General features: G+C 38.2%; 3 protein-coding genes and 1 long non-coding RNA gene across 6 annotated transcripts; 2 read left to right on the plus strand and 2 right to left on the minus strand.

Moving 5' to 3' along the window:
- The first annotated feature begins 878 nt into the window (after positions 1–878).
- On the plus strand, positions 879–18,228 carry LOC126797607 (pleiotropic drug resistance protein 3-like). 2 transcript variants are annotated; one of them, XM_050524269.1, is made up of 24 exons: positions 879–1,222; positions 1,329–1,452; positions 2,036–2,121; positions 2,233–2,317; positions 2,450–2,609; positions 2,705–2,781; positions 12,419–12,472; positions 12,548–12,638; positions 12,809–13,110; positions 13,198–13,479; positions 13,574–13,887; positions 13,973–14,133; positions 14,227–14,330; positions 14,424–14,577; positions 14,685–14,825; positions 14,948–15,018; positions 15,093–15,425; positions 15,763–16,053; positions 16,204–16,287; positions 16,379–16,512; positions 16,919–17,146; positions 17,370–17,541; positions 17,629–17,883; positions 17,962–18,228. In XM_050524269.1, the coding sequence occupies exons 1-24, from the start codon at positions 879–881 to the stop codon at positions 18,226–18,228; spliced, it is 4,314 nt and encodes a 1,437-aa protein (XP_050380226.1). The 2 variants fall into 2 exon arrangements, with proteins under 2 accessions (XP_050380226.1, XP_050380227.1); XM_050524270.1 differs by having other exon boundaries at positions 969–1,222; positions 1,329–1,458; positions 2,048–2,121.
- On the minus strand, positions 2,259–19,094 carry LOC126797608 (uncharacterized). Of its 2 annotated transcripts, XR_007672449.1 has the most exons (6): positions 19,000–19,094; positions 16,886–17,120; positions 15,830–15,949; positions 14,659–14,760; positions 12,520–12,608; positions 2,259–2,817 (listed from the first exon to the last, which is right to left on the minus strand). It is a non-coding gene; the product is annotated as an uncharacterized LOC126797608 (long non-coding RNA). The 2 variants fall into 2 exon arrangements; XR_007672448.1 differs by lacking the exon at positions 2,259–2,817 and having other exon boundaries at positions 12,362–12,608.
- Positions 19,095–19,889: 795 nt separating this feature from the next.
- LOC126797416 (HIPL1 protein) lies at positions 19,890–22,667 on the plus strand. The gene is made up of 7 exons (XM_050524051.1): positions 19,890–20,035; positions 20,144–20,301; positions 20,443–21,231; positions 21,319–21,535; positions 21,634–21,812; positions 21,939–22,180; positions 22,265–22,667. Exons 1-7 carry the CDS (start codon positions 19,924–19,926, stop codon positions 22,665–22,667), a joined length of 2,100 nt encoding a protein of 699 aa, XP_050380008.1. The 5' UTR covers positions 19,890–19,923.
- A 301-nt stretch (positions 22,668–22,968) lies between these two features.
- On the minus strand, positions 22,969–24,723 carry LOC126797418 (TMV resistance protein N-like). The gene is made up of 5 exons (XM_050524052.1): positions 24,257–24,723; positions 23,467–24,046; positions 23,309–23,386; positions 23,127–23,192; positions 22,969–23,046 (listed from the first exon to the last, which is right to left on the minus strand). The coding sequence occupies exons 1-5, from the start codon at positions 24,721–24,723 to the stop codon at positions 22,969–22,971; spliced, it is 1,269 nt and encodes a 422-aa protein (XP_050380009.1).
- Between the last annotated feature and the right edge of the window lie 783 nt (positions 24,724–25,506).

The following is a 25,506-nucleotide window of genomic DNA, read 5'->3' on the forward strand; positions in this document are numbered from 1 at the left end:
ATTAGCTAATTCTGCATATCTTTGCTTATAGAAGACATTGATAATGAAAGTATAACATGTATATTTATTCTTTCACTGAATTTTTAAAACGAGTTCAATTATAATATTTGACTTTGAAACATGTTAGTCAACCTGAGTAATCTATTATTGATAGCGAATCTGCTTCTCGATTGCCAACTGATCAAATTACATTAAAATGGCCGATTATTTCATATTTCATTCTAGAAGTAGTCTTCTTTTGTATGCAGCTTAAACTGGCATCTATCAAATACGTCGGCTGCATAATGTAAATTGATTTTCCGAAATATATGCAAATTATTTCTCAATCATCCCGAAAGTTGTCAAAAAAGAAAACAATCATATTATTGCTTCAAGTTGCTAAAGATCCCTCTGCATTTTCTTCTTTTTTTGAATGGCCTCTGCATCTTCTTCTTTTATATAAAAAAAGAGAGAGTAGATAATAGGTTGAATGAATTATAATTAAACAGCAAGAGATTCCATTATATAGACTTTTGTCTAGATCGTAAATGATAAGCAAGCATCTCATCGGCAGCCCTATACATGGTCCCTTTTTTCTTCAAATGAAACTCTTAACACAAATAGGAAATCCCAATCATAGTGACGAGATTTATAAAACCCCAGCCAATAACAACAAGGATTTAGCTTAAATACATAACTTAGTGCATAAAGTAATTAACGTAGGAACTGTCATTATCACAAAGTCAGAACTCAACGTAGTTGATATATAGTCTATATAGTACACCAACATCGATCATTACAAACACAATGTGCAAATTATATGTAGGAAGAAAAGAAATGGTGCACTCACAAACACAGTAGGAAGAGGTGAAGCGCAGCAGTGCCATTTGGAAGTTGGAATGGATTTGGCTGCAGAGATAGGAAGAAGTGTGAGGACCTCTTTTCATCTGCATGCATCAAGTTTCAGGAGCACCTCAGATGTCAGATCCATGAAAGAGGAGGATGACGAAGAAGTTGAGTTGCAGTGGGCTGCCATTGAAAGATTGCCAACATTTGAACGCATTCGAACTTCACTCTTTGGTCGTAATAAAGAGGACGATGATCATGAAGGTAAGAGTACGAGGGTGGTCAATGTTGCAAAGCTAGAGGCCCCCGAACGTCGTGTGTTCATTGACAAACTTCTCAAGGAAATTGAAGGAGATAATCAACGTCTCCTGCAGAAACTCAAAGAAAGAATAGACAGGCAAGAAACGTTTTTAGAATATATATATCTGGCTCATAATCACTACAGTTATTTTTATATAGGTATACACCAAAGCTAATACGTATATGAACTCATGATTTTACAGAGTGGGACTCCAATTGCCAACTGTGGAAGTACGATATCGAAATTTGTTTGCAGAAGCAGAATGTGAAGTAGTTCAAGGAAAACCCCTCCCAACACTATGGAACACGCTCAGAAGTTTTCTCTCTGTAAGTGTATCTCTATTTCAATAAGATTAGAAAAATATATATCTTCCGCGAATCAAATCATAGAAATTAATTGTTTCCATTACTAGATAGGAAATGATACAATGATGAGAGTCGATGTTATGAACAGTGGCGGATCCAGAATTCACAACTCATGAGGACTTGAAGTTTTTTCTCAACGACCGAAGGGATAAAAATTTGTAACGCATAAAATATTCAACTATAATATATTAACTGTATATCTTGTTGATGTGAAAATAACAATCCATTCAAAATTATCATAAGTTTAGTCAATTGGAAAAGGAAAATTTTGGAATTGATCAAAAACCTTAATCAAAATTAATGCACAATGAAAATAACATAGATTAATTACATGTTGAAGAAATTAAGGAAAATTAGAAATAAATGGAAAAATAGACACACAAATATGCATTTGTTGAGATTTGATCTTGGGCGGGCTTGATATTAACAAAACTTTAAAACCAATGCGCCCCTGGTTATGAAACTAGCTAGAAGAGTAGGAGTAATTATTTCCATTTATACTTAATGAACTTCCTACATACTAATTAATGAGATACAAAAACAGGTCTTGACACAGATAATTGGATGCAAGTCTGAAGTATACAAATTAGAAATTCTCAAAAATGTCAGTGGCATCATCAAGCCTTCAAGGTAAATTTTTCTCAAGCAAACATGCCTGATAAAGTTGGTTTCCTCTACCCTCTCAATGAGACTAAGAGATGTATAGAGTATTAATAGTCGATACATTTACATTTTTTGCAGGATGACTCTATTACTTGGTCCTCCAGGCTGTGGGAAAACAACCTTATTGCAGGCACTTGCAGGAAAACAAAACCACTCTCTCAAGGTTCTCTATAGACAATAAGAACATAGGCATTTTTATGTCTATTTGGAACATATGTGTCTGACTAAGACACAATAGTGAGCTCATATATGATATAAACCAAAATCTTATAAATACCTGTCCAAAAAATATTAGGTTCAAGGAGAAATAACTTACAATGGTTATAAGACGAACGAGTTTGTTCCTCAGAAGACATCAGCTTATATAAGTCAATATGACTTGCATATTTCTGAGATGACTGTGAGGGAAGCACTGGATTTTTCATCTCGTTGCCAGGGTATTGGAAGCAGAGCTGGTAGGACTTCTTCTTCCATTTTTTCTTTCCCAACCTCTAGCCATCAAAATTTTTAGTCGAGCAAGATTAAACTAAGAAGCTTTTTTCCATTAAAGATATCATGAAAGAAGTTACTCGAAGGGAGAAGCAAGCAGGTATTGTCCCAGAACCAGACATTGACACTTATATGAAGGTATGGAGTCTGAAAGATTCATGTTCTAATTCATTCCTGTAATTGTAACGACCCCAAAATTTCGAGCTTCAAAACTCAAAATCTTAAAATCGTTAAACACAAAAATAATCTCAATGAAATCGAAATCATTTTAATGTCGCAGCGGTTCACATCTGAGTTTAAAATATAACTCAGTCAAGCCGATTATTACAAACCCAAATGATAATTCAACATATAACCAATGGAATTGTATAATCCTCACAACAACCTCACAAATAAAATCACACCAACTCTCACACAAAATCCACGCTGGAACCTCACCACGACTGGATGCGATCGACTTCGAGTCTTCGGAGTCGTCACTCAATCACTACTACTCAGCACCTGCGGAAGTATCCCCTACACCATTGAAATTGGTGCACCGGGATTGCAACACAAACCCGGTAAGCTTTACAGCTCGTATGAGTAAAATATGAAAATAACTCTCGTCTCATAAAAGACACAACTCCACATCAACACAGTATAATGAAAATCATGAGAAAACGAGCAACCCATCTGGTTACTCTAATACTTTCACAAAATGGTAACTAATGAGCGCTGGTACACATCTGTTACCCCTCACTTAGTATACCGCTGATGTTGGGTAACCACCCGCCACCCAACATCCAAAACAAGCTGAGTACCCATGATCAGATAACCACCCGTTACCTCATGCAGTACTATGGCAGACAGACTAGAGCTCTAACTGTATCGTAACTTTCGCCCGGCCAAAGGCTAGGTTCCGACTTGCCTCACATGTACAATAATCTCACATCATATTGTACCACACATCACGTCCGAAGACAAATCACAATATTTCACATTTTCCGTGATAAAATCACATGTACAATAATCTCACATCATATTGTACGTTTTAAAACTTTCATGATATATCCACAATAAAAATCATAACAGTATATTATATAGCAAACTATATATATTCGTACTTATTTACCATTTATACAATATATACATAGTCCACTATATCCTATACATGTCATATTTCATAAACACCTGAAAATTACGTACGATAATCTCACATCATATCGTACCATTAAAATCACACATGCACAATTTTTCTGTCACCGAGATGACTATTTTTAATGAATTAATAACAGTATGTAATTTAATGAACTATATATATATATGTATTTATTACCATTATACTATATATACGTAGTCCACTAAGTTATATACATGTTGTAATTCATTAAATAAACACACTTGCAAAAATGTTGAATCACCACGAGGGTAGATTCGTAATTCAGTGAGATTTTACTCACCTTATTGACTTGAGCGTAAATCCTCAATTTCCGATAATACTCCCTTTCCTCGATTTAGCGATCACCTTAAAAAGATAAAAACCAGCATTTAGAATCGTTTCGTAAACCTTTAAATGCCAAAACAGTAATATACGGTTACTGTTCAGCAATTTTGGTTTATACGAAGTTACTGTTCACGGTTCACTATTCACGGTTACTGTACAAATATACGATTTATACGTATTTCTGTACGTATAAATATTAATACGTATTCCTGTACGTATAAATATTAATACGTATTTCTGTACGTATATATATATTAGTACGGATTTCTGTACGTATAATTATTAATACGTATTTCTGTACGTATAAATATTATATACGTATTTCTGTACGTATAAATATTAAATACGTATTTCTGTACGTATAAATAATAATACATATTTCTGTACGTATAAATATTAATACGTATTTCTGTACGTATAAATATTATATACGTATTTCTGTTTAAAGGTAAATACAATCTCAGTAAATAAAATTTACTAATTACCTTTTACAAATTACTTTTTACATTTACCGAAAGTAATTTATAATTACATTTACCGAAGGTAAAATTTAATTACATTTACCGCAGTAAATAAAATTTACATTTACATTTCAGTAAATTACCAAAATACCCCTATCGGAAAATATTTTCACACCGCCGCACGTGGCGGCGCGTGGGGCACACGCGCCACCCGCCGGCAGGCGGCGCGTGGGGCTCACTCGCCGAAGCCACCCACGGCGCGTGTGACGCCACCCCGGCCCAAAATCACTCCCTTTTCTTTTCCCTTCCTCCTCCACTGCCTCATGCCGCTCCTAGACTCTTACACACTCCCACACGCGCCGCCTAAGGCGGCGGTGTCTACCATACCCTCCTTCCTCCGATCTTCTCCAAAATCACTCCAATTCGATTCCAAAAATTTCAACAACCCATCAACACAACCAAACAAACGTAAAACTCACCTAATCAAACTCTTGGATGCACCGAAGCTTGTCGGATCGGCAGTGCTCGGCTCGGGTGAGGGGCGGTGTGGCGAGCTTGGGTTTTGGCGAGGGGGAACTCGTGATGCCGTAGGGAGGAGCGGTGTAGCACACAACCACCTGGATGAGGAGATCGTCGGCAATGGAGTTTTCGGAGGGGGAAGGCTCGGTGTCGATCCACCGCGACGAAGGAAGGCGCGTCTTGCTTCGGGAAGGATGCAGACGTGTTGTGGTGGAGCAGCGACCGGCGGTGAGCAGCACGGAGCCGGAGTTCGTCCGGTCTTGGTGGAATTTCCTGAAGAAGGGGGAGTCGGGGGAAGGAGAGAGAGCCGAGAGAGAGAGAGAGAGAGAAAAAGGGGGGCGGCTGTTTGGAGAGAGTGAGAGAATGGGTTTTCCTGAAATGGAAACCCTAATCTCTAAATCATTCTATTTATACTAGTTTCCAAATCGGAAACTAACTTCCGACGTTAATAACTTTTACGTACGTCGTCCGATTAGAACGCGTCACATATCCACGAATTCGTATCGACGTGCTCTACAACTTTCGTGAAGAAAGTTTTCACAACCGAGCGACGAAATAAAAGTCGATAAATTCGTTCGGAAACGTAACGTTTTCTTATTAAACGTTCTCGGAACGTTTCCGTTCCCGTTTCGTAACGTTTGCAAGTAATCGTATTCGGTTTAAATCAACTTCACAACTTAATAGAATTTAATTCAACCAAATATCGTTTTGAAAAATTGGGGTTATTACAATCTACCCCCCTTAAAGGAATTTCGTCCCGAAATTCAAGCTCACTCAACAAACAGCTGTGGATATCTGGTCATCATGTCTGACTCTAGCTCCCAAGATGCATCACCCTCATCATGGTGACTCCACAATACCTTGCCTAATCCCACTTCTCTCCTCCGTAGCTTCTTTGTGGATCTATCCAGGATACGAGCCGGTTCGACCACAAATGTAGCATTTTCCTTCACCTCAATGGTGCTATGATCAATCACATGTGACTCATCTGGTACATACTTCCTCAGCATGGAAATGTGGAAGACGTTGTGTACACCTGACATGCTAGTAGGCAAGGCTAGTCGATAAGCTAGTTCGCCCACCTTCTCAAGTATGTCAAAGGGTCCAACGTACCTCGGAGCCAACTTTCCCTTCTTGCCAAATCTCACTACACCCAAATTTGGCCCAACAGATAGGTGATCGACATGGACCACCTTAAGTGCCTCATAGGGTACCATGCCGATGCTGGAATGGTAACTGTCGTTGTAGGCGAACTCAATCAATCTCAAATGATTTCACAGCTACCTTACAATCCAGCATACGAGCTCTCAACCTATCTGCTGTTACCTCAAACTTCCTCCATTAGACAATTTGTCACATGTCCTAACAATAATAGTTGCAAGTGAGCTACTCAAAATATAATCATCCTCTCGAAACATAATGATGTTTTCAGCATGGAGGCGTTGACGCCCTATTTTGTCTAGTTCACCCCTCTCTTGCGATTTGACAGACTATCCTCACGTCAAGAGGTAGCTCCTACCACTGAGCAGGGTCAAAACTCTCAACATCTAACATGAGTCAAATCAATGGTTAACACATGCCTCCTACTTACATTACACATAGTGATTTTCAAATAAACATGCTTTATCACGACAATAACTTCATGACTTCACCACAATGCATCGCTAGAATAACGAATCTCCCAATCCTTCCAATCAACAAAATAATCTTATTTCAAGATCATCTTATTATAACCATAAAAGTTGTCGTGCATGATACCCACCCAAGTACCCTATTTGTATCGTTATCACTATAAGGAAATCTTAACTCATCGAGTTCACAACCATCACAGAACACCATCTTGGACTATGAATTACTCTCAAACAGTTCACCAGAGAATCGACTAATATACGCAAAAGGCTGTAGAAAATTCTACCACCACCACAAGAGAGATGCATCACGCATCCTACCCCTCTCATCAAAACTTACCATCGAAAATTAATTTCTGCTTCTTGCTTCCCTGAGTGGTGTGCCACAATTTACAAGTTAGACCAAGGTGGTATTTATCCCACAACGGTGAAACATGAAAATTAAGCGAATTTACAGCGCAAAAGCCTACAAGACCGCGACCGAGATATACTTTACCCCCTGGTTCATACATGCCTCAAATTCATGACATACGGTCCCACACAAACGCCCCAGTGGCATCATCTAACATATTGATTTCCCCCACCGTCGTAGTACTAATAAGTTCTGCAATTAATTCAACAACGGAAGCTGGTTATTGGGTCTATTGTCTCCTCAAAATCAACCCAAAAATGGTTGCTACACCACCACTATAAACAGTTGTTTCCTTACTTTCATTAAGGACTCTCATGGTCGACACATTCGGCCAACATAACTTCTCCGCAAACAGCAATATAATTGATTACTCTTTATCGTAGAATTATCCCTTATTGAACACCTCAGTCAACTTCGCCTTATCCAACAATAATAATCTGATGCATGGAGGGAAGAAGTGCATCTAAGTCTTCCCATACTAACACCACTTGCACTTGAAAAGAAAATTGATTTTTCAACCATTTCTTTATCGGTTGGAAGGTGCTTGTCACGAAAATTCGTCAAAACACCATTAAGCTAAGGTCATCTCATACCTTACCTTCAATAGAGTTACTTCACCGCCATTGCGTCTCATTTGGACCTGTAGCATTGTGAAGTTCAAATCCCCAACACCAAAATAATTAAATCCTGAAAGATCAGCGTTCTCAATTAAATGCTCATCTAGCAAAATAATTAATTCGTGACGTCAAAAATGAAATTTCTCTAACACATTAGATTTCTTGCTCAGCCAAGAACAATGTGTAACTTCAATTGTCAATGTCCGAAACAAAACGAGTTGAAACGCAACCACGACGTATGAGAATCTCAGTTTAATAATTGTATCACCACCTTAAGGACGTATCACACACATCATCAATCCTAGGTAAATGATACATAGTCTTGATGGTCACCTTAATCATTCCCCTATAATTCACACTCAACCGCATGAGACTTCTTTTTATTCACGAATAACACCGGCACCACTCAAGCTGAGACACTAGGTTTGATGCACCCTAGGTCTAATATGTCATCTATCTGCTCTTTCAATTCCTTAAACTCGTTCTTTCCCAATCCCATAAGGCGCCTTTGATACAGATGCTATACCAAGCACATCATCAATAAGGAAATCACCAACTCTCGAAGAAGGTAACTCCGCATCTCCTGAAACACCTCACTATACTCGAATAGTAGAACAATGTCTGTGATAGCCACTTCTAGATCCACAAACTCCACATTTTCCAAGACTCTAGCTATCATGGCATTATCCGACTCGAGGCACAGATACGAAACTCTGGTTTCCTGGGTCTATGAAAGAACTCATCATGTCCACACAATCAATCACCGCGTACTGCGGCCTCAACCAATCAATTCCTCAGATCACATCATAGTGTGGTCCGGAATCACTATCAAATAAGCAGAGAACTCTCTACTTCCAATCACAATAGGACAAGCCTTTCATTGTCTCCAATTTCGAGGAACACTCCAAAAGCGAAGTGACACATAAAGAGTTTCCCATAGGCGTAGGAATCAATCCTAATCCCTCCACTGCCAACTATCAATAAATGAATATGGCTATCATCCTCTTTTCTAACTCAGAGTACTCAATCATCACCAAGTAGGTCCCAATACTCCGATCCAGTGGTCCGCTACCATATGATCCAAGCGTCATGAAATGACAGCACTAGTAGTTCACTCATGTCCTTGATCAACCTCAACACACGACTATCGTCTCTAACGATAGCAACAAGATCAACTTGTCCTTCCAGTGGAGCAGCCTTCTCAAAAAGGTTCTCCACATTGCGGACTCGGCCTGCAGCCCTAACTCGGCCTCGACCTCTCGTCCGTCCTCGGCCCTGTCCACGGCCATTTTCCAATTTCATCACCATTCAACAATTAACACTCAGTCATATATGTGAAGTCTCGAATTCGACAAAATAGATCCAACTAATATCAATCATGAAATTTCAGAAAAAGGTGAATCATTGGAATATTGTCACAATACTCTCTACAGGACCAAACCATAAGGTATGGCTCCTAACACTCTCGCGTACCCGACAACATATATATACCGAGGAGCATGTGATGGGAGCCCGCCTGCAGTCGGATCATCGCTCCTGGATGGTATTGATAATCGCCAAATACGCACTTAGGCTCTGATACCAACTGTAACGACCCCAAAATTTCGAGCTTCAAAACTCAAAATCTTAAAATCGTTAAACACAAAAATAATCTCAATGAAATCGAAATCATTTTAATGTCGCAGCGGTTCACATCTGAGTTTAAAATATAACTCAGTCAAGCCGATTATTACAAACCCAAATGATAATTCAACATATAACCAATGGAATTGTATAATCCTCACAACAACCTCACAAATAAAATCACACCAACTCTCACACAAAATCCACGCTGGAACCTCACCACGACTGGATGCGATCGACTTCGAGTCTTCGGAGTCGTCACTCAATCACTACTACTCAGCACCTGCGGAAGTATCCCCTACACCATTGAAATTGGTGCACCGGGATTGCAACACAAACCCGGTAAGCTTTACAGCTCGTATGAGTAAAATATGAAAATAACTCTCGTCTCATAAAAGACACAACTCCACATCAACACAGTATAATGAAAATCATGAGAAAACGAGCAACCCATCTGGTTACTCTAATACTTTCACAAAATGGTAACTAATGAGCGCTGGTACACATCTGTTACCCCTCACTTAGTATACCGCTGATGTTGGGTAACCACCCGCCACCCAACATCCAAAACAAGCTGAGTACCCATGATCAGATAACCACCCGTTACCTCATGCAGTACTATGGCAGACAGACTAGAGCTCTAACTGTATCGTAACTTTCGCCCGGCCAAAGGCTAGGTTCCGACTTGCCTCACATGTACAATAATCTCACATCATATTGTACCACACATCACGTCCGAAGACAAATCACAATATTTCACATTTTCCGTGATAAAATCACATGTACAATAATCTCACATCATATTGTACGTTTTAAAACTTTCATGATATATCCACAATAAAAATCATAACAGTATATTATATAGCAAACTATATATATTCGTACTTATTTACCATTTATACAATATATACATAGTCCACTATATCCTATACATGTCATATTTCATAAACACCTGAAAATTACGTACGATAATCTCACATCATATCGTACCATTAAAATCACACATGCACAATTTTTCTGTCACCGAGATGACTATTTTTAATGAATTAATAACAGTATGTAATTTAATGAACTATATATATATATGTATTTATTACCATTATACTATATATACGTAGTCCACTAAGTTATATACATGTTGTAATTCATTAAATAAACACACTTGCAAAAATGTTGAATCACCACGAGGGTAGATTCGTAATTCAGTGAGATTTTACTCACCTTATTGACTTGAGCGTAAATCCTCAATTTCCGATAATACTCCCTTTCCTCGATTTAGCGATCACCTTAAAAAGATAAAAACCAGCATTTAGAATCGTTTCGTAAACCTTTAAATGCCAAAACAGTAATATACGGTTACTGTTCAGCAATTTTGGTTTATACGAAGTTACTGTTCACGGTTCACTATTCACGGTTACTGTACAAATATACGATTTATACGTATTTCTGTACGTATAAATATTAATACGTATTCCTGTACGTATAAATATTAATACGTATTTCTGTACGTATATATATATTAGTACGGATTTCTGTACGTATAATTATTAATACGTATTTCTGTACGTATAAATATTATATACGTATTTCTGTACGTATAAATATTAAATACGTATTTCTGTACGTATAAATAATAATACATATTTCTGTACGTATAAATATTAATACGTATTTCTGTACGTATAAATATTATATACGTATTTCTGTTTAAAGGTAAATACAATCTCAGTAAATAAAATTTACTAATTACCTTTTACAAATTACTTTTTACATTTACCGAAAGTAATTTATAATTACATTTACCGAAGGTAAAATTTAATTACATTTACCGCAGTAAATAAAATTTACATTTACATTTCAGTAAATTACCAAAATACCCCTATCGGAAAATATTTTCACACCGCCGCACGTGGCGGCGCGTGGGGCACACGCGCCACCCGCCGGCAGGCGGCGCGTGGGGCTCACTCGCCGAAGCCACCCACGGCGCGTGTGACGCCACCCCGGCCCAAAATCACTCCCTTTTCTTTTCCCTTCCTCCTCCACTGCCTCATGCCGCTCCTAGACTCTTACACACTCCCACACGCGCCGCCTAAGGCGGCGGTGTCTACCATACCCTCCTTCCTCCGATCTTCTCCAAAATCACTCCAATTCGATTCCAAAAATTTCAACAACCCATCAACACAACCAAACAAACGTAAAACTCACCTAATCAAACTCTTGGATGCACCGAAGCTTGTCGGATCGGCAGTGCTCGGCTCGGGTGAGGGGCGGTGTGGCGAGCTTGGGTTTTGGCGAGGGGGAACTCGTGATGCCGTAGGGAGGAGCGGTGTAGCACACAACCACCTGGATGAGGAGATCGTCGGCAATGGAGTTTTCGGAGGGGGAAGGCTCGGTGTCGATCCACCGCGACGAAGGAAGGCGCGTCTTGCTTCGGGAAGGATGCAGACGTGTTGTGGTGGAGCAGCGACCGGCGGTGAGCAGCACGGAGCCGGAGTTCGTCCGGTCTTGGTGGAATTTCCTGAAGAAGGGGGAGTCGGGGGAAGGAGAGAGAGCCGAGAGAGAGAGAGAGAGAGAAAAAGGGGGGCGGCTGTTTGGAGAGAGTGAGAGAATGGGTTTTCCTGAAATGGAAACCCTAATCTCTAAATCATTCTATTTATACTAGTTTCCAAATCGGAAACTAACTTCCGACGTTAATAACTTTTACGTACGTCGTCCGATTAGAACGCGTCACATATCCACGAATTCGTATCGACGTGCTCTACAACTTTCGTGAAGAAAGTTTTCACAACCGAGCGACGAAATAAAAGTCGATAAATTCGTTCGGAAACGTAACGTTTTCTTATTAAACGTTCTCGGAACGTTTCCGTTCCCGTTTCGTAACGTTTGCAAGTAATCGTATTCGGTTTAAATCAACTTCACAACTTAATAGAATTTAATTCAACCAAATATCGTTTTGAAAAATTGGGGTTATTACAGTAATGTTTACAAATAACCAGCAACTTTTCTTCATGTCTCTACAACTTGACAAACAGGCAATTTCAATTGAAGGGTTGAAAAAATCTCTACTGACAGACTATATAATAAAGGTAATCCACATTACGAATACAAATTAGAGACAGAGACCAATTCTTACCTATACACTTCAACCTTTTCTCTTCTAGATCCTTGGGCTGGACATTTGTGCTGAGACAATTGTAGGGGACGCAATGCAAAGAGGAATATCTGGTGGTCAAAAGAAAAGGCTTACAACAGGTTCTGCGAATTCCCCACCTTCATGCTTTCTCTATACTTATATTTGAATATCATCAATAAGAATCCAAAACAATAGCTAAACGCCTCGGCTTGCTGAAACAACTAAAACAGAATGTCAGCAGCGCAACATCTACAGATACTAATGTATCATGATACTCTTTCTCTACCAGGTGAGATGATGATTGGCCCAGCAAGAGCTTTCTTCATGGATGAAATATCAACAGGCCTAGACAGCTCCACCACATTTCAGATTGTAACTTGTCTGCAGCAATTGACTCACGTAACAGGATCCACCATTTTGGTTTCACTTCTTCAGCCAACACCAGAGACATTTCATCTGTTTGATGACATTATCTTGATGGCTGAAGGAAAAGTTGTATACCATGGGCCTTGTGACAATGTTGTGGAGTTCTTTGAGAACTGTGGTTTCCGCAGCCCACCACGAAAAGGAATTTCGGACTTCCTCCAAGAGGCAAGAGTCCTTGTATATATTAAATTTGTGAAGTCACCAAGTTTATCTACTTGATCTGTATTGATTTCCAGTGTATTATTTGTATAGGTGGTTTCTCGAAGGGATCAAGCAAAGTACTGGCACCATAAAGAAAAACCCTACAGTTATGTTAGTGTGGATAACTTCATAAGTATGTTCAAGGAATTTCATGTTGGAAAGAAGCTTGAAGAGGAACTTTGTAAGCCTTTCGATCAATCTGAGTGCCATAAACACGCTTTGTCGTTTGACATCTACTCGCAGAGAAAATGGGAACTATTCAAAGCATGTCTGTCTAGAGAATGGATTCTGATGAAGCGAAATTCATTTGTTCATGTATTCAAATCAGCACAGGTAACAGATACTGGAGACATTTTGTGGAAAAAAAAAAAACACCCCACTTACCAATTAGATCAACCATTTACGCCTGGCTCCTTTTATTTTGCAGCTTGTGGTCATCGGACTAGTAACAATGACAATGTTTCTACGCACATGGATGAAAGCCGATGAGATCCATGCAAAGTACTATATGAGTTCTCTATTTTACGCTCTACTTAGACTGCTAGTAAATGGAACTGCAGAGATATCAATGACTGCATCTAGACTTGCAGTCTTTTATAAGCAAAGAGACTTCTACTTCTACCCTGCATGGGCTTATACTATTCCAACTGCAGTCCTGAAGATTCCATTTTCATTTCTAGATGCATTTCTTTGGACAGCCCTTACTTATTATGGGATTGGCTACAGTCCTGAACCTGAAAGGTATCTTCTCCCAGCCTAACCCGTCAGTTTGAAACGAATGATTTTGTCACTTGTTGAAACTTCTGTTATCAATGAATATTATTAGGTTCTTCAAGCAGTTTATTCTTTTGTTCCTCGTGCATCAAGTAGCAATATCACTATTTCGTTTGGTTGCATCCTTGGTCCGAAATCCTTCCGTTGCAGCAACTGTTGGTCTTTTCAGTTTGATAGTAATATTTCTATTCGGAGGCTTCATTATTCCAAAATGTAAGGAAGACAATTAATGACTTCAGTATAATCTTTCAGCTATGTCTGGCATTTCAGTCAATCTAATAAGTACCTTCCTAAATCCTAATGCAGCTTCCCTACCTGCTTGGTTGGAATGGGGATTTTGGGTTTCTCCATTGGCTTATGCAGAAATAGGGGCTTCAATAAATGAATTTCATGCTTCAAGGTGGCAAAAGGTGATGAAGAACTACCACTTTACGTGAGCTGTAATCTGATTAATGTAGCACTATGTCTTAAGTGCTAATATCAACACTCACTGTTCCCTGCAGGTTCTATCTTCCAATGTAACTATAGGCCAGCAAGCTTTAATTAACCGTGGTCTAAACTTCAGTGACTACTTCTATTGGATATCCATTGGAGCTTTACTCGGATTCTGGATGGTTTTCAACCTTGGGTTCACATGGGCACTGAGTTATTCAAAATGTAACTTCCTTGCATATACAAGATAGATACCAAAATATATGTAACAGACTAACAGAGACCATAAATTCTTTTGATACTGACCTGTTCTTGAATTTTCAATTTCACAGCTCCAGGTAGTTCTCGGACTATCATCTCTCATGAACGATTCTGCCGTCTCAAGAAAAAAGAAACTTTAGATCATTCCTGTCAAGAAAAAGAAGTATCTTGTTTAAATACTGACATAACTACTTTAGCATCTACAAACGGAGGTGAGATATCAGTATACAGCACTATAAATCATAAAAGAAATTATTCACTAATAACCTGTCTGTGTGTTTATCACTAATAACGTGCTATAAATGATTTTTACTTGGGTGGTTTGTAATTGCAGGCACGGTGTTGCCTTTTGAGCCCATAATCATATCATTTGAGAAACTACAATACTTTATTGACACACCCCAGGTAACGACATTATTAATTCCCCTTTCTCAGAATGTTAGATATAAATAAATTTTACCACCCTCTTATATATCCAGAAACTGAGAGAGCAAGGTTTCCAACCCAATCGACTACAGCTTCTTCAAGATATAACCGGTGCATTTAGACCTGGAATTCTCACAGCTCTGATGGGAGTTAGTGGAGCTGGAAAAACAACACTGATGGATGTTCTTTCAGGAAGAAAAACTGGTGGAATTATTGAAGGAGAAATTAGAGTTGGTGGGTACCCAAAAGTCCAAGAAACATATGCCAGAATATCTGGGTACTGCGAGCAAAGTGACATACATTCTCCACAGCTTACAGTAGAAGAGTCAGTAGCATACTCAGCTTGGCTACGCTTGCCATCCCAGATTGATAAAAATACTAGAGCTGTAAGTCCCTTTAACATATAAAGCATGTAGTATGAATGCCAAACATCAGAGTTCAAAGTTAAGACTTAAGACCAAAATCCGGTGTTAGTCATGTCAGGCTTACTTATCAAAAAGGAATTTGTGCATGAATGTTTTAGACATAGAAACAGAAAGCTGACATAATAGTATCTTACAGGAACTAAATGAGGTTGCATACAAAATTAATACAATTGCTAGAAGGATTTACATACATGAAGTAATAATATAGCGTCAAGTACATGAAATCTCCTAGAGTTAAGATAAATCCTATAATCATGGAAGATTTCATGAGTTTCCATAAGAACTATCCATTTCTCAGGAGTTTGTGAAAGAAGTACTTCAAATGATAGAGCTTGATGAAATCAGAGATGAGTTAGTTGGCATACCTGGTGGTGGTGGTATATCAACTGAACAGCGTAAACGGCTAACGATTGCGGTAGAACTTGTTTCGAATCCATCCGTAATATTCATGGACGAACCCACCTCTGGTTTAGATGCTAGAGCAGCTGCAATAGTTATGCGAGTTGTTAAAAACATTGTCAGTACAGGAAGGACAATTGTGTGCACTATTCATCAGCCGAGTATTGACATATTTGAAGCATTCGATGAGGTAATTGACTAATGTAATTCTGCATGCATCACTAAAATCTTTCTGGTGATTGAGATTCAAGTAAACATGGATTTATATCTAATTCTCACATTGTATATTGTGATGAAAGATAAAGTGATTTACTACATCAAAATTTATAACTTTCTATAGCTTCTTTTACTGAAAAGAGGAGGACAAGTAATATACTGTGGAGAGCTGGGTCAAGATTCAAGTAAGCTTGTACAATATTTTGAGGTCAGTTATAGAACACCCCTAAAATTTATATGAATCTCTATTTTTACATGTCAATTCTGCCACACTGCTTTTTACCTCCATTCTGTTTCAGGGTATTTCTGGGGTTCCAAAAATCAAAGATAATTACAACCCAGCAACATGGATGTTAGAAGTTACAAGTCCTTCAACAGAAGCCAAACTTGCCTTAGATTTCGGTCAACTTTATAGAGAATCTCATCTATGCCAGTGAGTTCTAAAGTATTACTGCATAGCATATACTACATTACTACTGAGCTCAAAGCACTGTCAAAATGACAAATTTCAGCATATGACTTCTATCATAAAACACTTGCACTAGTTACACTCTCACAAGGGCACCGTACGCAAACTAGCTGGGACAGCAGTCCAGGTAAAAGAAGGCAGATGCTATCATTATATAGCAGAAACAAGTTTAGTAAATCGACTATATTAAACAGTGCTACATACTTTAAGTGACTCTAATATCAGGTTTATCATTTATGAGAATAAAAGACCCCAATCTAGATTGGAACTCCTAGATTAAGAGAGGCAAATGTTTTGTCCCGAAGAGCATAATTGTTGATAGTAAACAATGACTTACCGAACCAACTCTTGCATGCCTTTTGCAATACAGGAAGAACAATGACCTAGTTAGAGAACTCAGCTTTCCAGCACAAGGCTCAAAGGAATTGGATTTCCCCACTCGCTTCCCTCAAAATGGATGGGAGCAACTTAAAGCATGCCTCTGGAAGCGACATCTTTCCTACTGGAGAAATCCAAAATATAATGTGGGGCGATTGTTAATCACTGCTGGATCCTCTCTGATATTTGGAGCACTGCTTTGGCAAAAAGGACAGCGAATGTAAGTCAATTGACAGAAACAACTTAATTTTCCGTATATTAAGTTAATAGAAATTCTGAAATTTCCTAGAAGTGTAGATAAGTCTCTGATATCCATCATTTAGTATGCATTGGTCCCAAAAGGATAAGCAGAAATTCTTGCATTCGTTAAATTATTGTCTTTGCTCAAACATACCAGACTAGTGAAGTTAGCATCTGAACAAGATTTTATCTTTGCTCTGAAGGAATGGTGAACAGGAGTTCTTCAGCATTCTAGGATCAATGTTTATTTTACAACAATGCATGGGAATAGGTAATTGCTCCTCTGTTTTACCATTTGTCACTTCTGAGCGCAATGTTGTCTACCGAGAAAGGTTTGCTGGAATGTACTCCTCATGGGCATATTCTTTATCGCAGGTAAGCATTTCAATCATTTTCCTAGACCACAGTTCAGCAATCTTTCAAACATTAAAGGTTTCCACCTAATTATTTCATATATTGCAGGTGATCATTGAACTTCCCTATATATTTCTTCAAGCAGTTTTGTTTTCAAGCATTACATATCCTACCATTGGTTTCCATTGGACACTTTACAAAGTATTCTGGTATGGGTATGCTATGTTCTGTACGCTGCTATACTTCACTTACTTCGGTATATTGGTTGCTTCTGTGACCCCAACGTTCCAAGTAGCTTCAGTATTAGCAAGTTTCTGCTACACCATGTTCAATCTGTTCTCGGGATATTTAATACCACAACCAGTAAGTCAATTCTGCCTTCAGTCATTTACTTTATACTGTCATATAATTTTGAATACTAAATCTACTCCCCTCTTGCAGAACATTCGTAAATGGTGGGTTTGGGGCTACTGGATTTGCCCTTTATCGTGGTCCTTAAAAGGTATGCTCACTTCACAGTATGGCGATCTAAACAAAGAAATAGTACTCCGCGGAGAAGAAAAGACTGTCAGTGCCTTCTTAGAAAGCATCTATGGATACAACTATGATGATCTAGGAATTGTAGGAATTGTTCTTCTTGCATATCCCCTAGTTTTTGCATTTGCGTTTGCACTTGCTACTGAAAAACTTAACTTTCAGAGGAGGTGATAGTGTCTTTCACTTATTGAAGCTCAGTACATGAACTTTCCTACAGTTCACTACAACTCTATTGCTGTAATATATTTTCAGGTTTATTCATAATGTTATTAACTACAAGTTTCTTCAATCTCTAGTGTTTTCAATTACTGCGTCACCAATCATACTGGCCATTTCAAACTTTGTTCATGCCAGTGGTTTCTCCTAATTTTTTTTGCACCGACTAACATAGGACCTGAACGACTGAAATTAGGTAAAACATGGCAAGATGGCAACATCTACAGAGAAACTAAACTTTCAAAGGATGTAATTATGTCTGTCAGTTATCAAAATCATGTCTTTTACTTGCTAAAACTGCAGAGTGGTGAACATGAATTTTCCTGCAGTGCACTACAAAGCCTAGTTTTCATCCTATTATAGTTATTGGCCTCACTCAAGTAATCCTTATGTAAACAAGTGATCTTTCCTTAGTACTATAAATTGGCATAGATCATTATCACGTTATCAGTGTATAAACAATGTCGAGTATGAAACTATCCCTCAACTATATGGCAATGTCAATAAAGAGCTTCCTTGCATGTTAGACCTGTTACCAGAAAGAACCAAACCACTAGACCCGATCGATTCCAAATTAAGCAATTAATCACTAAAAAAGTAAACAAAAAAATGCTCATGAACATAAATTTTACAATTTTATTAGAGAATTGGAAACAGTAATCTGAGAATGGTAAAGTTCATATAGAAAAGAGTAAAACTTTCAAATGAAACATATTGGAAAAGTACCTAGAAGCGATCGGAAACTAATAGACCTTCACGTTAATAACTTGCTTGGTCTGCATTAGGCTCAGTGTCTCTGGGAGAAGGATTTAGCCAGCAATGGTTATGTTGGAAGCCAAGGGGCCCTAGACAGACGGAGGACGAGGTAGAAGAACAGACCAGTATTATAATAAGGTCCAATCTATGTACCTGGTAAAGAGGCCCACCCCGACACAACCCTTCCTATTTTTTCTCCTTTTTTTTTATTTTTACTTTTAAGAACTTCTATACATACATTTTAAAATGACACATACGTATTCTTACTCGATGTACTTCTAATTAATTTTTATAAAATAGAAAAATATTATTTAAGCTTCCATATGTTTTTCAAAATACCCTTTGTCCAATTAAATCAATAAAATATTATTCATACCTCCTCAATTGTTAATTAAATTTTCTTTAATCAGACATCCATCAATTAGGTAAATATTATTTATTCGTATCAAATAGTAAATCCTATAGGATCGATCAATTAGGTAGATAAATATTCTGTTTTTCGACCTCTGCGTTTTTGTTTGACTGAATAGAACCCACTTGTTTATAAACCATTATTCAATATTCGATGATCGACTTCAATCAAGTAGTCAACTTGCAGCTTTTCTGTTAGATTTTCAAGAAAAAATGTCAGCTCTGACCGATCAACAAGAAGTTGCTGTATTGCTATTATATTATGATTATTATCAACTAAACCAATTTATATTACTATTTCTCATCGATTTATCTGATTACTTATATCCATGGAGTTATTAAAACAAGAATCGTCAACGGTTTCTTACATTAGAGGCAAGCAAGAATTGATTTATGCCAAAGAAAGCTTGGGCCTTTGTACTTTCTATATGAAGTAGGTTAAATGGGATGTTGCAAAGATAGAAAGGTGGCTTTTGTTTGTTTATGCTGCAAGTGATTAGAATGAGGAGAGCTTTTGCTGTGCTGTTCTTCATATTCTGCAACCTTCTTCTACTTGCTGATTATTCTTCGCCGCATCCCCTGTGTACTAATATGAGTGAGTGTTTAGTTCTCTGTTGTAAGTCTTTATATGATTTTGGTTTAAGTTTTCCGTTTCTATAGTTGCTGATTGGTTTCTCTGTCCTGCTTCAACATTGGAATATAGGATCACCCTTCAAGCCAAAGACCTCACTTCCGTTCTGTCAATACAATGGAAGTGTTTGCTGTAATTCCACTGATGATAGGCAATTGCAAAACATGTTTAAGGCTATGAAAGTTTCTGATATTGGTTGTGCTTCTGTTTTGAAATCTATACTTTGCTCGGTACGAAAATCTAATAAGGGATATGATTCTCAGTTAGTGTTAGTTCCTGTTTCTTTGTTGTTGTTGGCTGCTAGTTTTTACTGTTGTATATATAGTGGAACTGTTTTTGCCAATTCACCTGTGTGAGTCCAATATTTGCAGAGATGTGATCAGTTTTCTGCGGAACTATATAGAACAGATTCAATGCCTCGTGAAGTTCCTGTTCTGTGCAACTCAACTGTTTCATTAAAGTCATCCCAAGTCCAACATGGTGGAGTTGACTTTTGTACCAATGTTTGGGATAAATGCCGAAATGTATCCATATCAAGTTCTCCATTTGCATCGCAAGGTGGTGGCGGAACACCATTAAATTCTACTTCCAAGCTGAGTGATATATGGCAATCGAAAAGTGCTTTCTGTGATGCCTTTGGTGGATCTTCCAGTAGAGCAATGTTCTGTTTTGATGGGGGACCTGTGTCACTGAACAACACTGAAATTCCAAGTCCCCCAAGTGGCATGTGCCTTGAAAAAATTGGAAATGGATCTTATCTTAACATGATACCTCATCCGGATGGGTCTAATCGCGTGTTCTTATCTGACCAACCCGGGAAAGTATGGTTGGCAACTGTTCCTGAGGAGGGATCAGGAGGAATGTTGGTGATCGATGAATCAAATCCATTTCTTGATATAACTGATCAAGTGTATGCTGATATTGAGTTCGGAATGATGGGATTAGCATTCCATCCTAATTATCTACAGAATGGCCGTTTCTTTGCTTCGTTCAACTGTGATAAGGTTAGATGGCCAGAATGTTCAGGAAGATGTTCATGTAACTCAGATGTGGGATGTGATCCTTCCAAGCTTGGTTCTGATAATGGTGCTCATCCATGTCAATATCATAGTGTCATAGCAGAGTTCACTGCTAATGGTACCATGTCCCAACCTCCTTCGGTAAATATCTGTAGGATTTTAACAGATTTATGTCTCCTGAACTGTTATTTCTGGCCTTAGTTGATACTCATATGATCTGAATTTCAGGTCACTACTGTTAAACCATTAGAAGTCAGAAGAATTTTCACTATGGGACTTCCATTTACTTCTCATCATGGAGGTCAAATTCTTTTTGGACCCAAAGATGGGTATCTGTACTTCATGATGGGAGATGGCGGTAGCGTAGGTGACCCTTTCAACTTTTCACAAAACAAGAAATCCTTGCTTGGAAAGATTATGAGGCTCGACATAGATAACTTACCAAGTGAGTAATAGCATAAAAGTTGAAATGCCTTGGCAAGGACACCATATTCATTGTAGTGTGTACGTGTTTTCCTTATACTTGCAAATACTTGTTTGCAGGTGCATTCTCAATTAGTGATCTTGGCCTATGGGGAAACTATTATGTTCCTGCAGATAATCCGTTTTCTGAAGATAAGGAGTTGCAGCCTGAAATCTGGGCTCTGGGACTTAGAAATCCTTGGCGATGTAGTTTTGATCTTGAAAGACCTTCCTACTTCCTTTGTGCTGATGTTGGTCAGGTTAGAGGCAGCACATGAGACTGACGCGAGTACTCTTTTTTTTTTCCGTTGTTGTGAATAAAAATGCTTTTTCAGCATTTCCTTTTTATTCTATTAGCCGCAATGCTCAAGTAATTGTTGTTATAGGACCAATTTGAGGAGGTTGATATAGTCACCAAGGGTGGAAACTATGGATGGCGTGCATACGAGGGTGCTTTTCCATACCATCCTCCAAAGTCTCCAGGGGGAAATACATCTGCAAGTTCTATCAACCCGATTTTCCCTGTAATGGGATACAATCACTCTGATGTGAACAAGGCTGCAGGTTCTGCATCAATCACTGGTGGCTACTTTTACCGGTCCATGACAGATCCATGCATGTATGGAAGGTAAGCTCACTGTTGCTACTTTTGATAGCCAATATCTTTCATTACTGGAATCAACTCTAACTTGAATGTATGTAAAACATACAGATACATGTATGCGGATTTGTATGCTGGTCGGATATGGGCAGGTACAGAAACTCCTGAAAATAGCGGAAACTTCACTAGTACTATAGTTCCGGTCAGTTGTGCCTTGGACTCTCCTATGCAGTGCAGTGCTGAGGCAGGAAATTCGGTTCCTGCATTAGGGTTCATATTCTCCTTTGGTCAGGATAGCAGGAAAGACCTCTTTATCTTGGCCAGTACTGGTGTATATAGAGTTGCTAGACCTAGTCGATGTAACTACACTTGCTCAAAAGAAAATGCTACATCTTCTGCCTATCCAGGTTCTGTTCCTTCTCCATCTGCTTCGAGCAATAGGAAGTTGAACAATCCAATAGTTGAGCTGTTGCTTGTTTACTGTCACTATATCTTGGTTTTTAAATTATTTTAGTGATCAATTGTGCTTGTAAAGGAAGAAATGTACAATGTTTTCTTATGTTATCAATGAATTATACTTTTTTTTTGGGTTAAATCAATGAATTATACCTGCATGTTCACAAATTCTGGATAAAAATCATACAATAGATGTTGTAGGACAGAATTTTTACTTAACCAGATCATAAAATTGTGCCTGAGATTCATTCGAGTAAGGTCCATCCTATAGAACTTTGTTTTACCTCCACATCCATTTTTTACAATGTCTGTTTTAAGTGAAGACTTCCCCACTCTTACACAGTGGCCAGTTCCATTTGTCACTGTTTCTTTTTTCTTTGAGTAGTAGAGGCACTGCCCTCACCACGGGCTTCAAGCAAGTCCGTAATTAATTTCTCCTGTAAGCAATACAAACATCAGAGATGTGCAAATTGCAAGCTCACAAAGCAGCAGCTTTAAATTATAAGAAATATAGTACCTGAATCACGTTTTTCTGGGGCTCCTGGAGCAAGATAGCTCGAAGATACCTTAATTTCTCTCGTCTCTACAAGTGTTGGAACCAGAGTCAGTTAGAAGCTTAAAATATAGTACAGTAGAAATGAACTATAAAGAACTCAAATTAGGATTGAGTTTCAGTATCTGAGTCAACCATATACATACCTGATTATTTAAGGTTTCAATGTACTCCTTAAGTCCTGCAACTACACAACGACTTCGCTGATATGGCTCCCAGATGGCCTAGAAATTAACAAGCCAGTTAACCTTTGGGTAAGATGTCACAAGTACTATGGTAAAAATTTATAGTAAAACTAGCTTACCCCGACATTTTCTGGAAGAGGACGGCCTTGAGCCAAAATAAACTGATCCACTCCAAACAGTTCTAGCAGTCGCACATCTCTAGTTGTTATAATGATTTTACTTCCTGGACCGAAGTACTTATGATCTCCAACCAGTGCATATATTTGCCTCAAATCATCCACATTGTCCAGAACAATAAAAACCCTTTTGGAGCACAAATTTTGTGCAATCAGATCTACTCCCATTCTAGCATCTGAGATCTTCACATTACTTTCTGAGAGAATTTCAGAAAGAAGTGTCTCTTGTAAACGAACTAGATACTTGGGTTGATCTGATCTTTGTCCAACATCTACGAGGAAGCATCCACCATCAAAATTCTCAATAATTTGGTCATACATAACTCTGGCCATAGCTGTCTTTCCCATTTGGCTTGGTCCGCAGATCCCTACTGTGACTACTTCATGTGACCCAGCTTGCAAGAAGAGTTTGAGGTACCCATCACAGATATCATACCTGATGGGATAGATAGAAATGTTCAGCCTGGTTGGAAGTCCTTTACTTTGTATAGACTTGACAATATCACGGATCAAGTCTGGCAACCTGGAAGTAATAATCAATGAAATAAGACATTGATTCATACTTATATATGCCGTCAAAAATGAAACTAAAAGAGACCGAGCAGATTCATCATATAAGTCATGTACAAGGATTATAACTTTCTCAAATCGATCTCAGCTTGTAATTAATTTTTTTCCAATCTTGTCTAAAACTTAGCAAATAGTTCTTTAGCTATATTCTCCAGAGAATTACCGTTTGTTTCTAGTATCCCACCCGCATATATTGGCAGCCTGAGTCAAAGCCGCCCTCCATTTGAGCACCACCTGGGGTTGCTCCTTGAAGCGGCTAGAAAACCTCTCCAGTGCATCTGCAACACGGCCCTTCTGATTCCTGATGTCTGACGGATCAACATCGTAAAATATTGGCAAAACCAGTTTGCCTTCCGTTTTCCAGCATTCCATTATCTCAACCAGTTCATGAAGACACCAGCTTGAAGATGCATAGTCTTTTGAGAAGATGACAACGGACATCCTAGACATATGGAGAGCATTAAACAATGTGGGACTTATCATATTTCCAACTTCAAGATGCATATCATCTATCAAAGTGTTTATACGAGCTCTAGTCAAAGCAGCATATAGGTGTTTGGTGAAGCCCCTGCGTGTGTCTGGGCCCCTGAAGCTCATGAACACGTCATGGGGAGGAGAAGATGTAGCCATCTCTGATCCCTGCAATAGGTGGTGGCATGCAATGGAATGAATGGATTATGGAACAGAGGCGGATGTATGAGGACGAAAGCCCAGCTTCCGCTGGGTAGTAATTATATCATTCTAGCTTCAGTTTTTGTTTTGTGCTGGGTAAAAATTCCAATGTCTTTGACTTCTGTTGTTGCGGTTGTGGGGCTGGTGGGGTTTCATTTTTGTTATCGGTAGATATTGAATTTCATCTTAATAAAACGGTGGTGTCTTATATTATATATACATAAAGAGAGAGATGATACAATAAGAAAAAAGACTCAGTGCTTGGGGGTTGTTGCACATTGGGTTTAGAATTTACATCTATAACTTATTTGTTATTATTTTTTTCAATCTTTTTTATTAGGTGTGTCACTTTTTTTTCAATTATGTGTGTCCTTATACTTTTGAAATACAATCAAACTTAGACAATTCTTCAAATTTCATTCAAACGTATGCTATCAAAATAATGAGATAGATATTTATAAGATATTTTTGTGCTCCATAATAACTGAACGATTGGTCATTATTTTTTCATCCACATTTGCATCTTGATGTCATGGTAAGCTCAAATTTAAAATTCTGTCTAGTTGTTCTTTAGGGGTACATGTGATTGAAATAAAAAAAAAGGACTCACTTGATAAAATACCTAAAATTTATGATAATAAACTAAAATTAATTCTTATTTTTTTATCGCAAATAAAATTTTACATAACTTAAAATTTTTCCGCTCACATGGATACATCAGTTTCCCTTTCGGAGTATATC

Source organism: Argentina anserina, chromosome 6 (genome assembly GCF_933775445.1).
Source record: "Argentina anserina chromosome 6, drPotAnse1.1, whole genome shotgun sequence".
Taxonomy (NCBI): Eukaryota; Viridiplantae; Streptophyta; class Magnoliopsida; order Rosales; family Rosaceae; genus Argentina; species Argentina anserina.